Genomic DNA, 17,240 nt, shown 5'->3' with positions numbered 1-17,240 from the left:
AGACAAAAACATTAAAAACTTAGGATACATACTTTGTACCACTTGAGCTCATCTTGTAGTTTGAATGCTGCACCAGGTTGGGATGATCCTCTGTAATATTCGATGCCAGCAACTTCGTGCAACGCGGTGCGATTTGCAGCAGAAGTTCGATAACCAAGGGAAGAAAATAAATAATTTTTCTTGAGCAGTTTGAAGATTTTCAATTGACGGTGCCTAACGGCTATGTGTAGTATATTCTGGCCTTCTTTACCCATGTAATTTATAGACACTGGATGCTCTTTAAGGAACAAGTCTACGATCTCTTCAATCCCAGTGCTAGCTGCTATGAACAATGGTGTGCTGTAATGTTGTAGCTTGGTCTGATCATCTTCTTTCTCTTCCTTCTGTTCCAATTGTTGTTTCCTCTTTTCGACGTTGTAAAGAACAGGTGGCAGTTGGACCTGTGAATCTTGAATTGTGCGATTACTATACGAGATCTGCCACGAGAAGTCGTGCTTCACCAGCAACTCCGCCACACGTTTTGCTAGCTGATGATTCCTCTTATCATTCCAGAGAGATTCAATCCCCGTGAATACTGCTAATTCAGTAATTCCTCATGTTAGTTTAATCCAAATATGTATGTGGATTTTTAAAAAACAATATGTTGGCACCTTCAGCTAGATTACTCCAAACGGCGTAGTTGATTCTTGAAAGATATCTTGCTGCAATTCAGTTATATATATTAATTAATGTTAGTTATATATACTATTCTTTCAGTTTTACATGTAAGACTTATTTTGTAATGTATTTACATTATAGGAGTATATATTCCGATCACATATTTTTGAAACGAAGATCAAGTACCTGAAATTGGCGGCTTGGCACTCTCATGTGGGCCAGTTTCTATGTCTGTGTGATGCCCACATGACTCGGAGCTATTGGTAGCTTCAATTAATTGGTATCTTTCATCGGGAAGCACTATCCATCCAAATTATACACATATACATGATCCCATTTCCAGAGTTGTAAGAAATAATCATGAAATAATGGAGTTATGAAAGTAAAACAAGTAAGTTATTAAGGGAGAATTACAATGAGGTGTCAAGAAAGGAAAATAATTACCAACAGGTCTTATAACAAGTGAGTAATTACCATTTGCTACCCTACAACCTGCTATTGTAAGCTGCTTTATTGTTATCTGGATTTTTAGTAATTGTATTCCTTACTTGAAATTTCATGACAACTCTCCCAATTATTAACGATCTATAGAGAGAGAGAGAGAGAGAGAGAGAGAGAGAGAGAGTACAATGGTAGACGAGTTTGGTGAGGGACGATTCCATAGGGTAGTTGCTCCGAAAAGCTTGGGGCAAGCTAGCAAGAAGCTCAAGACAAGTGAACTTCCTTTCATTAAGCTCCATAACTAGGCTTCTCCCGTTCATTTTGCTAATTATCCAAAGAGCTACATCTGCACTCACATGTCATCAATATAATCAAACATGTCTCAGACCTGAAGGATATCAACAAGGAGAACATAATATCTATATCTAAATATATACAGTGTAATAAGCAATGTGATCTCTGAATTGAAGTACAGACCAAAATGTTGGCTATTAATACTAGCAGAAGAATGGTCTCGGTTTTGCTGTATTGATGAATTTTGAGAGCGTCAACCTCAGACTGAGCTGCTTCTACAAAATGGCTGGCGAACACATGCTGAAGCATCTTGAGGTTGCCGAACGCAGCAGCCCTGAACAGTGGCGTTTCACCTCTTTCGTTTTTCCTCTCCAGTAATCTCGGCCCCCTCTTTTTCTTCTCCTCCTCCGGCAGTGTCGCCGCCGCCTGGTTTTCATACTTGAATATAAGCTCTACCATCCGTACGGACAGTCTCTTCCGTAAGGCGATGTTGTGAAGAATAGTGTTGCCTCGACAGTTAGGCTTGGTCAAGGCGAGCCACCTGTCTTGTTCAGATAGCATCTCCAGCAAATCCTGCAAGAGCTTAGGATCATCGCTGCGAGTTGCGATGGTGAGGGCGGAGTCCTCAAACAAGTCGAAATTATTGAGCAGTTCTTTCTTGTTTTTCTCAAAGATTTGCCTGAAGGCTTTCCAATCTTGGGCCCAGTAAGCATTTTGAGCTCCTCTCATTGCCTCGCTGAACATACTCCCTCCCTCTATCTCAATCTCACCACTCTTCTCTCCCATTTTCCTCAATTCACTTGCCCACACTATCCGCTAGCTCTCATGCCCATGTGTCTATATATGTGTGTGTGTACAAACGTACACACAGTGTAAAATAGTGTAAAATACTGAAAAACTGAAAATGACCTTCGCATCTGATCTAAGCGATTTATGTTGAGTTTTGTGATAGTAGTGTACTCTGTCCTCTAATGTTCTTTTTATTTTTTTGCCAGCCTTTTAATGTCCTAATTGAAAGCATATTATTCTTTGCTTACAAAAATAGAAAGCAAAAACTGTAGTTTGCCAAACAAAAAAAGCAGATAAAGAAAGAAAGAAAGAAGGTAAAACTGGTAAAGAAAATCTTACCTTCTCTGATAACATCTCATTGGACAACTTTTAAGAGATGTACCATGAACGGAACAATATATCGGGCATTTACGTTAATAATAATAATAATAATCATAGTAATAATAATAGTAATAATTTTCCATTAGAACTTAAAAGAGATCGACTAAGGAAATAGAGGTTTATTACTTATTTCCTGTAGTTTTTCTATATAGTGGTTTGAGTGATAAAACGAAGGAAAATATTTTCATATTACTGAACACTGATTGATATATGTAAAACACTGGAAATAAACTGCGGACACAAGGGTTTTTCGCCCTTAATAGTTCCTTTTTTGGGATTAAAGAAAGTAATAATACTGTAAAAGAATGATGCGTTAATATATTTATTCTTTGCTTACAAAAATCAAAAGGAGAAAGAAGGAAGAAACTGAAAAGAAAATGCCTTCTGTTGTTTACTTTAGCACCACATTATTCATATGTATCAAGGGTTCTTAGGATTCCAGTGTGAGTATAATTAATGAATGTTTTATCATATAATCAGCATTAAAAGAGACAAACAAGGAAATGAGGGTTCATTCACACTTAAAACCCAGATCACTTGCTATCCATGAAACTCAACTGTGCTGGAGTTGGGACGACTGGACTTGAAGAAGAAAGGTGAAGAGTGAAGACATGAAAATGAAACCATGAAAAGACCGGAGGATAGGAGAACAAAATGCTTTACTGGCACTTCCTTTCTCTTTCTTCGATGTTAATAAATTTAATTTCTCACCTGTCACTCCACACAGAGTCACCGAGGTAGTAAAAACTTCCTATCCCGTTTTTTCACAAGTTAAGCAACTCTTATTTATGCATTTCTATTTTTCATATTTTCGTTTTGTGAATTATTAGATACATTATTGTGATATAAGTTCGTTAATTTATTGGAAATTAAAATATTTTTGTTTATTTTTAAATTATTTCATAACTTAATATTTTATTTTATACATATATTATTATATAAGTATATAATATTAATTTTTATTTAATTATTATATTACCGGCCCGGTTGTCAGTTCAACCGGTTCGACCGGTTAAACCGTGACCCATTATCTTTTTCGGTTTAATATCTGTTATGGTTTTTAAAACATTAATTCATAGATGCATGTTGATGGGCTTGCCAAGACTCAAGTTTGTTAATGAGTCCAACGCGTGCCCCAAATTAACCTAATCAAATGAAACTCAATTACCAATTATTTAATTAATTTATTGACCTTTCAAAGGTGTTACCTAAAAGAAATATTTCTTTAGTCATTAATATAAGACCTAATTGAAGAGTTATTATTAATCTCAAATGTAAGACATATTTCATATAATTATTAACTTTTTTCATATTAACCCTCTTGATTTTCCCTCAACAATAATTAAGTAGAAGAGAAATGAAAGAAATTAAAAAAATGTTTAGAATATTTTAAATATATATATATCATATTAACTAATTCAACTCAAATTAATTAATCGAGCATTATATTAAGACTGGAGTCAAATTCTTTGGATGGGGGTATTGTGTGGTGGTAATATTCAGAAACTAAGACTCTGTAGCTAAAGCTGCAAGTGGGCTTGTTAACCGGAGGCGGAGGAGCTAGATATTGGGCTTTAAGTGGCCCACATGGTTAAGCGCCGCTGGTATCTGAGGGCCTATTCTAGTTCCATAGAAAATATTACTACTCCTCGTATTAAATACAAGATTTAATTTATAGGGTAAAGGATCGAAAATACTATATAAACATATATTTGAACTTAATGGCTCCCCAGTCTTTTTATTTTGATTTTTAAAAACCTCTTCCCCCTTCTTTATCTAGTTGTCTTTTACTATATTTCAGTTGAAGTTAGGAAGTCCTAAAGAATCCAATACTCTCTTCGTCTCTTAGCCTTTTCCTAATGAAGTCAAAAGCATAACATGGAATTTTTTTTGACAATTCCAAATTTACCTTTAATGTTTCGTATATACTGATGCGCGGTTATAAATAATTAAAGATATAATAACTAAAACGTGAAAATGTTATATTGAGTTTTTAAAGAGACATCTAAAAGCAAAAATGTTGTTTCAAAAGGAATCATATTTTGAAGCGTAGGGAATTCAAAATGAGTAATATTGTTAGTATTTGAGATGAATAGAGATAGCATATAAGGGGATTAGGAGAATTATGTTATAAAAGAGGTTGGATAAAATTCTTCGTTGACCAACACAACCCTCTTCCTTTATTTGAATTTAGAATTGGCTATAAATTATAAGCATGTTAGGAGAATGCAATTATCAAAAGAAATCTTATATTGTCGGTTATAATTTTCTTGTGTTCTGGACAATATACTCAAATTCAAATTCGCTCGTATTATATAAGAATAACGCAAAACACCAAACCAACATGGCTTCCTATATAGGAACAACACAACTCAACAACAAACCAGCTCCTCTCTCTCTCACACACACATATTCATCAAACAACCACAATTTATCTTGCAGAAAAACTTAATAATTAACAAACCTTTGATTTGAAATTTTCACCAATTACTTTATTCATCGCTTACGGATACTTTGCTCTTTGATTCCCTCTGCAGCAACAATGTTTGCCGGCTCTATTAATTGGAATCACCTTCATGATCTTCTTGTATACCTTGCAGATGAGGCTTGGAAGCATCATATAAAGTGGGAATTCGATCAATCCAAATATGGTCACAGGAAAGAACGCAGCACTATAAACCAAAGTCGAAGTCCATTGCTTCCATTGCAACCTAATAGTCAGCAAAATGGTTGCACTAAAAGCAAGCATTGTGGTGGTGAGCGAGCAAAACAGAAAAGCGAACCCTATATTCAATTTACGTGGTAGAGACCTGTGGAAATCCCAGAGCTCAAATGGTGACGTGAGGATAGAAAGAAACATCACCACGGAAGCCAAGGAGAAGGCGAGTGCCACGATGTCCATGACGGTGAAGAAAATGAACACCGGCGATCTGAGGTACACCGGCGTGCCGCCCTCACTCCCTCCCGGGATGGTGTAGGCCGCCGCAAAAACAACCGTGGCCACGAGCACCGATACGGTGGAGCAAGACTCGGCGGTTTGCTTGATCCATGATTGTGCGTCTGCAAGCATGTTATCGTGCTCTATGTCCAGAACATCTCCTGCTGTAAGCCTTAAATAGTCACAATGCAAGTGCAGGTGATTGGGAACAACTTCTGCCACTCTCTGCACAAACCAACAAATATTGGCCTTCTTAAATATGAATACCATTAATATATACCAGTGAAGATAAGATGAATAAGAGCTAGTTATATAGTTTAATCTGTATGCTTACTTTGTACCATTTTAACTCTGCTTGAAGTTGGAAAGCTGCGCCAGCATGGTGAGATGCCCTGTAATAATCCATTCTAGCAACTTGATGCAAAGCTGTACGCTTCTCCCTAGATATTCGAGTGACCAATGTGCCAAAAGATGGATTTTTCTTGAGAAGTTTGAAGATTTCTAGCTGACGATGCTTGACGGCCATGTGGAGTAGGTTTTGTTCATCTTCACTTACGTGATTTACAGACTCTGGATGCTCTTCAAGGAACAGTTGAACGATTTCTATAATCCCATTGCTCGCAGCAACCAGCAATGGAGTGTGATTATCATAAGGGTGTTTCTCTCCTGCTTGCTTGTTTGGATCTTGGTCGTGGTCGTCGTCAAGAAGATCCTGTTTTTCTTGCCTCTTCTTTTCCTTGCGTTCCACTTGTTTCTTCCTTTTTGCGACGTTGTAAACAACAGATGGCAAAACAACCAGTGTTTTCTTAATATGATTGTAAGAGATCTGCCACGAGTAATCATGCTTAACCAGAAACTTGGCCAGACGCTCTGCTAACTGATGATGCTTCTTTCTTTTCCAGAGGGAATCAATCCCCACGAACACTGTTTGTCATACTATTTCATTAAATTTCAGTGTTGTGATCAAGGTGTGGGTGTTTTGATTCGTAAACAATATTCTTATTACCTTTAGCTAGATGTTTCCAAACCGCATAGTTGATCCTCGAAAGACCTGAATATCAGCTAAATATTATGAGAGCCCTTGGACGTGATAATTAACGTTTTTGTAACAACAGGCTAAGGTACCTGAAGCTGGTGGCTTGGCATCATTTTGTTGTCCAGTTTCTAAGTCTGATGACGGCCTAAGCAACTCGAAGCTATCGTAACCATCCATCTCATATCTTTCATCCGGAAGCACTATATATATATATATATATATATATATATCATCCAAATTACGAGTTACATTCATTTGCATTCACACAGAGAAGAGAGAGAGAGAGGGAGGGAGAGAGAAAGTACAGTTATAGATGAGATTGGCAAGGGATCCCAGAGGGTAGTGGCTCCGAAAAGCAGTGGGCATTCTGGCGAGAAGCTGAAGACAAGTCAGCCCACTTTTATTCCTCTCCAGCAGCAGACTGCTCACATCCGTTGTCATTATTATCCAAAGAGTTACATCTGCACCCACACATATATATCAACACACACACACACACACAGCCGTCATCACATATATTTTGCAAAGACTAGTTTAGGGGCATGAAACTTTTTCATTGAGTGAGACCGAGAGAGGTGATAGGTTCAATCCCGTTTGCAATAACCAAGAGAGTCGACATTCTTTTGGCGGAAAAAAACTCTTATGATAACATTATGATTATGCAAAACGGAATAAAAGTCTCGACACTCTGATACTTTATCCTGAAGCACAATACTTTTACTTTAATCATAAAAATAAAATTATAAAATTACACAAGTGAAAAACATACTACCTCCTTGACATGAGATACATTTTGTATAGTGCAATTTACTGGTAGATCTTATATTTAAGACTGGAGGTGATATATAGTAAAATAATGAAACTGTAAATAAAACAAATCTGATCTACGACAAAAGAAAAAAAAAAACCTTTTTTTTAGCTTCGTCTGTAGAAAAATGGGAGATAGAGCGATGTATGGCAGATGATTCAAATTAAAATGATTCAACCAACCCAACAAGTCAAGATATACAGAGTACCTAGTAGAAACCATAATTAAAACAAGTGCAAGAAAGGAGATATATAGTTACCAAAAGATTGGCCATTCATACTAGCATGAAGAATGGTCCAATTATCACTGCGAAGATGAATTTTCACATCACTCTGAGGCTGAGCTGCCGCGCGTTTGGCCATATGGATTACCATCTTCAAGTTGCCGAACTTAGCTGCCCTAAACAGTGGGGTTTCACCTTTTGCATTTTTCCTCTCCATCAATGGCCTTCCCCTTTCCTCCTCCTCCTCCTCCTCCTCCGCCGGCGGCGGCCCCATCTTCTTTTCGAAGTCGAGTACGACATCAGCCATCTCCACCACCCTGCTAAGCAAAGCGATTTCGTGAAGGAGAGTGTTATCTTCACAGGTCTTCCTCGTGAAAGCAAGCCAGCGTTCTTTTTCTGAAAGCATCTCCAGCAAATCCTGAAGGAGTTTGGGGCTATCAGAGCGAGCTGCAACATTAATGGCGGTGTTCTTGAACAAGTCGAAATCCTCAAGCAGATCTTTCTTATCTTCTTCAAAGATTTCCTTGAAGGCTCTCCAATCTTCAGACCTAGAAGCTCTCTGAGCTCTTTTTATTCTCTCGCTGAACAGAGAAGCCTCTCCCTCTATCTTAATTTCACCACTCGTCTCTCCCATTTTCCTCTCACGAGCACACCACTTGTGCCCGGTGTCTGTATGAATTTCTTTATATACATAGACACGCACACACAGTCTGAGGGAAGCTTTCCAATCGCTAGGCAATATCTAAGTATTTTTTATGTAAAAAAAAAAGGAAAAAAAAAAAGAAGAAGAAGTGAAAATCGACTGTTAGTGTGATGCATAATAATAGCTTTTTAGAATTAGAACCTAGCACTATTCAAAAGTGAGCTACGTCATAATTAGTGTGTGTGTGTGTATGACACAGTAGAATCTACCATACGATCAGTATAAGGATGCCAGTAGCATAAAATAATTATTGTATTATTTTTTATATATTGTCGTGTAATTTAACTTTTACGTTAAATATCAGGATGTCTTAGTCTAATTAAAATTTTGTTTTGAAAAAAATGTATAATCGAACTTTTAACTATGGTGCACTTCAAATTTAAATTCATATGATAATTACTGCTGTATTAAAAAATATAAATAAACTAACAGTGCCTATGGTCAGCAATATATTGCATGGTATAAAGACTTGAAGTCAAAAATGAATAATTAGTCTTATAGAAGTGTGGCCGTCTTCTATGGTTCTTTTTATTTTTTTTTCTTTTTAACGAGCTGTAATTTTCTAAGAGCATATGTGCCGCGATATGTATTCTTTGTTGCTTGCAGAAAATCAAAAGTAAAAGGGAAAAAGGTGAAAAGAAAATGCCTTATGTTTTTTCACTTTAGTACCACGTAATACATATGTACCAGTGATTGTTAGAATCCAAGCGTGAACAATAATGAATGTTAGAATTATCGGTATTAGCCTCGTAGTAATAAAAGCATTCCACTTGAAGAGAGGCCAACAATGTACCTCGTCCGTTACGTACTATAAGACATTAGCGAGAAGAAAATTATAATCTAAAATATAAGATGTTGTTAGAATAATTAATGTCATTTTTTACTTTCACCACTATTAAATATAACAGAGACAGGAGTGACATAAAAATTAATAAAAGTGTAATGTTAAAGGCAACTTTATTATTTTTAGAACTAAAATAGAAAAACGTTATTATTTTAAAACATGTTTAATGACTAAACTTTTATTTTTTAATATGTGAGAAAAGTTAACTAATTTTTTATATTATGGACTGGAGCGAGTATAAGATGTTGCCTAAGTTTTCTCAAAAATCAAGAAACATTAGTTAAGTTATTAAATGTATTTTAAATTAATAAAAATTACCTATCTTGCCCTCGTTAAAGAATATGATACGAAAATTTTCTCATCTCTCCTGCATTTAATAAATACCCTCCCTCCTCCTTATAATAAGAGGTAAAAGTGAAAAGCTATGATTAATTATCTCATAAAAGACTTCCAAGAGATCATGATAAAGGTTTTTCTTCTTGGCTAGCCGAGACCCAAGCTGTTGTTCATTTGCCCCCAAATCACAAATTTTTCTTTTTAGTCCCCCAAATCACAAATTAAGTTTATGAAAGGCTTAATATAAATTTTGGTTCATGAATCTCAAACCATAGATTTTGGTCCTTCAGAAGTAAGATGGTTCGAGTTTTTATTGAATTATAAGGATGAATATTTTAAATGAAAGGGAACTTGAAAAACCAAAACTTATGGTTTGAAATTTAAAAGATCAAAACCAAAATGAGAGTAAATTTGAGGGATCAAAGATTATATTAGCCTTTTATAAAATAAGAAATCAATTAATTTATACATAAAAATTTTTCAGCTGTGATTTTTTAGATGAGTAATGAATCTTAGAAAACCGAATCATGCAGGTAAATTTATGAATATATCTTAATTATGTTATATGTTAAGAGAGCGGAGTACTGGCTCCAAGGATTTATGAAACTAAATTAAGTCAATAAATCTGTACTTATCTTAATAACGTGCATCTCAACATTTGATATCACCAACCATATAAATTTGGAAGTAGAGATGGCTGTAGATATTAAAATTACTATTATTTATGAATTGAGAAGAACTAAACACACACAAGATCAGAAACAGGAGAATGAGACAATCACAAGAAATCGTATCTTATTCATCCACAGTTTAAAAAGAAACACTACAACAAGAACTTTTCAAAAGTCGCAAATGTTAGAGAAATATAACACACCACACCAACCACATCAAGGGCTTCCCCGTACAAACACTACTACAAACTCCTTTATTTAGCGGAAAACGACAAATGAACAGATCAATTGAAAATTCGAACTGATTTCTGTTCTTCGCTCATTGGTCCTATACTATCTCAAACCCCTCTGCTTAATCGACCAATTGGAATCATCTTCTTCCATCGCTTGGGGAACATCTTGGACAACATGCTCCAAATATTCTTGTAAAGTGGGAACTCAATCAAGGTAAATACGGTGATAGGAAAGAGCGCAGCACTGTACACCAGAGTCGAAGTCCATTGCTTCCATGGCAACCTTATTGTGATCAAAATGGTAGCACTAAAAGCAAGCATCGTGCAGGTCAACGACAAGAACAGAAAAGCAAATCCTGTGGTCAGTTTCGGTGGCAGGGACCTGTGGAAATCCCACAGCTCAAATGGCGCGTTGAGGATGGAAAGAAACATCACCACCGAAGCCAAGGAGAAGGCAAGCGCCACGATGTCCATGACGGTGAAGAATATGAACACCGGAGCCCTGGAGAGCAGCGCGGAGCCACCCTCGGTCCCGCCCGGTACGATGTAGGCCGCCGCGAATACCACCGTCGCCACGAGGACTGCGACCGTGGAGCAAGACTGAGAGGTATCTTTTATCCATTGTTGGGCGTCTGCAAGCATCTGATCGTGCTCTATGTCCAGAAGATCTCCTGCTGTTAGTAGATCTTTGTCACAATGCAAGTGAAGGTGAGATGGAACAATCTTCTCCACTCGCTGCACATCAGACACAAGATTGCATATTGGTATCGTTGAACATAGCTCTAATATATTAATCATATTTCATGAGCTTAATGGCCTGTACTTACTTTATACCAATCCAGCTCTTCTTGAAGTTGGGATGCTGAGCCAGGTATGGGTGATCCTCTGTAATAATCCATCCTCGCAACTTGGTGTAATTCCGTGCGATTACTTTGAGTAACTCGAGAAGCCAGTGAGGGAAGCTCTGGTTGATCCTGTAGCCACTTGAAGATTTCTCTTTGACGGTGCTTGACAGCTATGTGCAGCATGTTTTGGCCACCTTCACCGAAATGATTTATAGACTCCGGATGCTCTTTAAGGTACAAGCGTATGATTTCTATAATCCGTTGCTAGCTGCTATAAGCAATGGCGAGTGATCTTTATAGTTTATAGTGTTCCAGTTTGTCCTTCTCCTCTCCTTCTCTTTCTTCCATAACTTCTTCTTTTCCTTCCATTTCAATTCTTGTTTCCTTTTCGCGACATTGTGTAGAACTGGGGGAAGCTTGACCACTGTTTTATCGTGAGGTTCGTTATAGTAAGAATTCTGCCACGAGTAGTCGCGCCTCAAAAGAACCTCGGCCACACGTTCTACTAATTGATGTTTCTTCTTTATTTCCCAGATCGACTCCATCCACTCGAATACTGCTCGCTCATTTTGGTCAAGCATGCATATAATTAATGATCCATATTAGCATGTATATTCGAATATTCAATCCATTAATAATTTAATTGACTCAGTATATATTTGTGTGGGGATTTTAGTTCAATGATGGTGGCACCTTTGGCTAGATATTGCCAAACTGCGTAATTGGCCCTTGAAAGATGACCTGCAAGTCATCATCTGTTAAATATTAATTTCTCAGACAATGCATACGAAGTGTTTGATATTTTTCAAACAGAAGTACCTGGGGTTGGTTGCCTGGCATCATGTTGTTCGCCAGTTTCTAAGTCTCGCCACAGCAACTGATCAAAGCTGTTGCAACCTTCAATGTCGTATCCTTCATCGGGAAGCACTAAATCGTCCAAATTACAAGTTTTATATACGGAGAAGCAAAGAAAGTTGGGTGTGAGAACTGATGCGGTTATGTGTTAATTAAAAAAAGTGTTAGCTAGATGTAAAGAGAGAATATACATCTATAGACGAGTTTGGCGAAGAATTCCGGGGGATCATAATGACTGTGAAAAGAACTAGCATTCTGGCAAGAAGCTGAAGGCAAGTCAGATCATTTTTATTCTGCTTCCCAGGTAGATCATTATTCTTATCCATTTTCATGATTATCCTGAGAGCTACATCTGCACAAACATATTCAATATAATCAAACATTAGCCTTTTTTTGGTAAACCTAATGATCATTTTTTTGAAAAAAGAATTTCTTCTATACTTTGCGACATAAAACTCTTCACAGCAAAAAGAACACTTAAAATTCCAAAACAAAGTTCAGAAAAATTTCAATTTTCTTTTCTTAAATCATAATTATATAAATGCGTATGAAAATAAATAATTTGACTTAAGCATAAGAACTACTGAAGGATGGTTATATGACTACCGAGCACTTGGATTAATTGGTAGGAGTTGTTTCAACTTAACCAAAGGTCAAGGGTTCCATCATATGGGGTTGCTGCCCATATAGGTTATAGTATAACCCGATCTGAATTTGTCTGGCTTATAATTTTTTGAGGGATTAACTCGAATATTAGATGCATATGGAGAAAAAAAAGACAATATTGTGGATTATTTGACAAAAAATATAGCAGATGCATAATACAAACAATAAAAATTCTACTTAAAAAGATAAAAACTCAATATAAATATTACTGATAATATGTAATAATCCATATTCCACTATACTAAAAAACTAAAATAATAAAAAATTGTTTCCAATCAAATCTCAATCCTGAGAGACTTACCAAAGGATTGTGCGTTCAAACTAACATGCAAAATGGTCTCTCTGGGGCTTTCTTGATGAATTTCCAGCTTAGCCTGAGGCTGATCTTCTGCACGCTTGACCAAATGGGTCAGCATCTTGAGGTTACCGAACTTAGCAGCCTTGAACACCGGCTTTTCACCATTTAAGTTTTTCCACTCCAACAATGGCCTCCTCTTCTCCTCCTCTTGCTCCTCCTTCTCCTTTGATGATAGCTCTGCCATCTCCGCCTTCTCCTCCGCTACCAGCTCCGGCGGCAAAGGAGCGGTCTTTTCGAAATCAAGTACGATGTCCGCCATCTCCAACATCTTGCAAGCCTCGGCAATTATATGGAGAAGGGTGTTGCCTTGACGGTTCTTCTTCCTCACGGCGTGCCACCTTTCTTCTTCAGATAGCTTTCCCAGCAACTCCTTCAACAGTTTTGGATCATCAGAGCGAGCTGCCATGTTAATGGCGGTGTTCCCCAACAAGCCAAAATTCTTTAGCAACTCTGTCTTATTATCAGCAAAGATTTTCTTGAACTTGTCCCATTTTTGGGACCTATAAGCTCTTTGAGCTTGTTTACTTGCGTAACTGAACAAATCTGCCTCTAGCTTGATCTCAATACTCTTCTCTCCCATTTTCCTCTCACGAAGACTGAAGTTAAACTTCCCTTAATTGTCGCTTTGGGGTTACTCCAAAAATTAACCGAATTAATGCAATATAGTGCAAAACTCGGGTCGTTTCACTTTGAGGAGCCGAAAACGAAATTAAACCCTAGTAAATAAATGCAAGTAACCTAAACTATAAAAAGAGATTTTTGATTTTGAAAAGCTGTTAATTAAATACTACGAATCAAATTGAAATTAAAATACTTTTTTTTTTTGTTTTTATATAAAAGTGATTAAAATGAATGGAAATTAAAGAAATGAAAATGAGAGACACAGATAATACTGATAAAAATCAATCCTCCAATTCAACAACGCAGGCAATCATCACTCTAAAAGATGTGGGAGTTAAAAACAATGAATTAAGAATTATAATTAAGCTTTTGATCCAACAACCGAGCCACCTCGAGTTGTCACAAAATATTTTCCTAAAATCCCAACTTACTAACTGCAACCAGAATAGTAAAATGGGATTAAGGATGCTAAAACCAATGCTTAATTAGAACTCTTAAATCCAAAATAACAGAATTAAAGCTAGCAAGAGACTATATGATCCAAAATTCTAAGCCACCTTAGAAAATCACAATATATTAATTTCAAAATCAATACAAATGTCATAACCACAACATTATAATTGAGATCAAAACTATAAACAGCCCAATGTCAAATACTAAGCAATAATCCAGTCACAATAATCCCCAAATATAATCAGATTAAGCAATACAATTATCCCAACAATTAGAAAAACTATTCTAAGACCTAGGAATTGTTAAACAATTATTGAGTAGGAAATTAAAGCAACTAAAACTCCCCTTTGATGATCCAAGCTCCTGCCATTATTGTTGAATTAGAGAATTAGGAATTAGCCATGGTTTGCCATCAAATTCGCTGCAATCAGTATTTTGCTACAGGATCCCATGGAAGAACACTGTTCACGCTGAATGGTTCACGTCTCTGTTTCGCTGGTCTGCGTCTGCGTGTTCTCTGGTCCTTTCTCCAGCCGCGCCCAGCTCGCCTTCAGCGTCCGTGTATTCAGCTCCGTTCGGCGTGCTCGTGTGTGTCTCCTCTGTTCTTTTCCAGGTCCGTCGCTCAGCTCGTGTGTGTGTTCTTATTTCCGTTCGGCGTCTTCTGTTTTTTCCGCTGGTCAGCTTCGCCGCCTCCAGTTCGCTTGCGTCTCCCCCGCTTTAGTTGAAGATGATAATAATATATATTAGGGGTGGAGCAAAACGCAGCGTTTTGCTCCCCCTTTTATTATTTTATTGCTTTCCCTTTTTTTTTATTTTTTTTTTTAGTTTTATTTATTTTCAAAATCTTCTAAAAACCTGCAAGCAAAAATTCAAAGATAAGGTAGTATTAATTGTCCTCAAAAATCAATTAGTCACAATTAAACCAAAATATGACAATTTTGCCCCTATAAAATAATAATTCAAAATAGCACATATTAAATCAATTAATCAATCAATTAAGGTCAAAAGGGACTAATTAAGTTGACAAAACCCATATAAAAGATATCAAAATATATAAAAATAATTGAGTTTGTCAAAGACACTCCTGCTTGTGCTCAATGTCTGTATGAACTGCTTTATATATACTCTCACTCACAAGATTAGTGACTAATAAGCTTTTTCACTAGGGTCCTTAGTACTCCTCCGGTTCTCAATATAGGGCCCAATTGTCAAGTTAATTTTGATCAAAACTTATTTCTCATATTTATTAATTTTTTCTAAATTACCCCTATAGATACTCTCCAACCATAGTCAAGTAAGTGAAGGATGAAGGATATTGAGAAAAATGATTATGGTGTTTTAAAAAAAACTTGTCATATTTCTTATAATTAACTAATTTATCTAAATTTTTTAATAGAATCAAATTAGTTAAATAGACCTTAATATAATCAAATTAGTTAAATAAGTCTTATATTAAGGACAAGAGGACTATAATATAAGACTAGGTGTTTTTTATATATATTAAGAATAGAAGGTAATACCTATATGTATTTTTGTGTAATAAAAATGAAAATCGAATTACAAAATGATGAATAATAATAATAGCTTTATAAAATTTAGAACCAACGATTTTAACTGAGCTACTCAGTAAAATATAAATAACAACAAAATCTAGGGCAAGGATCAGTTTCAATTTCACGATTCCCCGGCAGAATAAAATAACCATGGTATTTTTGTACCCAAAAAAAAAAACCATGGTATTCTTTTTACATATCGTCGGGCAATTTAATTTTTATTTTAAATACCATAGTCTACTTAAAATGTTCTTTTGTTTTTTTTGTTTTGCATAACTCAAATCATTTTGAACTTGAAACTATCTCTATTAAGTCGAAAGTGTTAAGATTAAAATTTAAACTTGTATTATTCTTTTTATGAGATGAAACTACTGACCGTTGGCTTGGTTACTTGAAATTTTCTTTTCAAGTAACAGTCAGTGTTTTTTTTATTTTTTTGCCGACGCCAGTGGTCAGTCATGCTGGTAATAAAGACGTGAAGTAGTTTTTAAAAATAAAAAAAATAGAGAGAGGGAGAGAGGCCCCACAACCACAAAGAAAGGCCTTGCTCATCATTATTTGTTGGGACTTTAATTCGATGTATTTGTGGGTCGTGGAATATTCATGGGTCCGTCCTTTTTTTTCTTTGGTCAATGGGTCCGTCCTTTAATGTTCTTTTTGACCCCATTTTAACGAGTGCTGTGATATTCTCAGAAGAGAATTACAACCAAGTCCAATATAAAAAAAATAATTACCGAAAAGTTCTAATAATAATTTTAACAGTCTATAATAACAAGTTTTATAGTGAGAATGATATCTTTTGGGACTTGTTTTTTAATTTTTTTTTGTTTGAGACCTCATTGTAATTCTCTCTATTCTAAAATCATGCGGTGCGACATATATTTTTTTGTTTCTGGCTGATCTATAAACCTTAAAAATATATTCTTAAGTTACTACAAATATTTAAAACTATCCCCAGATTAATCATAGAATTGGTTGAAGGGTGGCCAATCACCTCCCTGTATGATGAGAAAAAACTCAAAATATAGTCATAATAAAAATAATCCATAAAAAGAGTTAAGACAAAATAGTAAAAACTAGCTTCTCTCTATTGAACCATATCCCTACCCCATAATAAAAAAAAAATCATAAATAAGGATGTTTTATAATCCGCAAACATAATAAAAAAACCATACAAAATTATAAATGTGCCATATGGGTTAAAATACATTCAATATCCCGGTGTATTTTTTTAGGTGTGTTCTGCTCTAAAATATTTTGTAGTATAATATTGTTCAAAGAGTATTAATTTTTCCAGGTGTGATTGTGTTTTTTAAGGAGCAATTTTAACCTCATCCGCCATGAACTCCTCAAAAAATTTGTTAAATGAATATGTATCTAGCATTTTAAAATATTTTATTATTATTTTTATGCTAAATGTATTTAAAAAAAACTTTAAAATACTAGATGTGTTACAAAATATTTTAAGATGTTAGATATATGTAAATGAACCTTAAGCCTATAAATATTGATAAACAAATTGATTTTGTATCAAT

General features: G+C 35.7%; 3 protein-coding genes across 3 annotated transcripts; all 3 read right to left on the bottom strand.

Annotated features, from left to right (window-relative positions):
- Nucleotides 1-199: 199 nt before the first annotated feature.
- Nucleotides 200-2,178, bottom strand: LOC114714664 (uncharacterized). The gene is made up of 5 exons (XM_028899425.1): nt 1,536-2,178; nt 1,286-1,444; nt 844-957; nt 297-574; nt 200-220 (listed from the first exon to the last, which is right to left on the bottom strand). Exons 1-5 carry the CDS (start codon nt 2,176-2,178, stop codon nt 200-202), a joined length of 1,215 nt encoding a protein of 404 aa, XP_028755258.1.
- Nucleotides 2,179-5,065: 2,887 nt separating this feature from the next.
- On the bottom strand, nt 5,066-6,713 carry LOC114714663 (ankyrin repeat-containing protein ITN1-like). The gene is made up of 3 exons (XM_028899424.1): nt 6,626-6,713; nt 5,835-6,424; nt 5,066-5,725 (listed from the first exon to the last, which is right to left on the bottom strand). Exons 1-3 carry the CDS (start codon nt 6,711-6,713, stop codon nt 5,066-5,068), a joined length of 1,338 nt encoding a protein of 445 aa, XP_028755257.1.
- Nucleotides 6,714-10,459: 3,746 nt separating this feature from the next.
- Nucleotides 10,460-11,382, bottom strand: LOC114714662 (ankyrin repeat-containing protein ITN1-like). The gene is made up of 2 exons (XM_028899423.1): nt 11,182-11,382; nt 10,460-11,089 (listed from the first exon to the last, which is right to left on the bottom strand). The coding sequence occupies exons 1-2, from the start codon at nt 11,380-11,382 to the stop codon at nt 10,460-10,462; spliced, it is 831 nt and encodes a 276-aa protein (XP_028755256.1).
- Nucleotides 11,383-17,240: the final 5,858 nt, after the last annotated feature.

The sequence above is a fragment of the Neltuma alba genome, unplaced genomic scaffold (genome assembly GCF_004799145.2).
Source record: "Neltuma alba isolate B1F8T4 unplaced genomic scaffold, ASM479914v2 tig00011524_pilon, whole genome shotgun sequence".
NCBI classification, from domain to species: Eukaryota; Viridiplantae; Streptophyta; class Magnoliopsida; order Fabales; family Fabaceae; genus Neltuma; species Neltuma alba.
Note: the sequence above shows the minus strand (reverse complement) of the source record. Positions and strands in the feature narration are given on the sequence as shown.

Excerpts from the sequence above, each read along its gene's own strand:
- LOC114714664 (XM_028899425.1), bottom strand. The coding sequence starts at position 2,178 with ATGGGAGAGAAGAGTGGTGAGATTGAGATAGAGGGAGGGAGTATGTTC. Across the intron at positions 575-843 it reads TGCCAAGCCGCCAATTTCAG|TATTCACGGGGATTGAATCT; the intron begins GTACTTGATCTT and ends CTGAATTAGCAG. Across the intron at positions 221-296 it reads GCACTGGGATTGAAGAGATC|CCGTTAGGCACCGTCAATTG; the intron begins GTAGACTTGTTC and ends TACTACACATAG.
- LOC114714663 (XM_028899424.1), bottom strand. The coding sequence starts at position 6,713 with ATGGATGGTTACGATAGCTTCGAGTTGCTTAGGCCGTCATCAGACTTA. Across the intron at positions 6,425-6,625 it reads TGCCAAGCCACCAGCTTCAG|TGTTCGTGGGGATTGATTCC; the intron begins GTACCTTAGCCT and ends TATGACAAACAG. Across the intron at positions 5,726-5,834 it reads CAGAGTTAAAATGGTACAAA|AGAGTGGCAGAAGTTGTTCC; the intron begins GTAAGCATACAG and ends TGGTTTGTGCAG.
- LOC114714662 (XM_028899423.1), bottom strand. The coding sequence starts at position 11,382 with ATGCTGCACATAGCTGTCAAGCACCGTCAAAGAGAAATCTTCAAGTGG. Across the intron at positions 11,090-11,181 it reads AAGAGCTGGATTGGTATAAA|CGAGTGGAGAAGATTGTTCC; the intron begins GTAAGTACAGGC and ends TCTGATGTGCAG.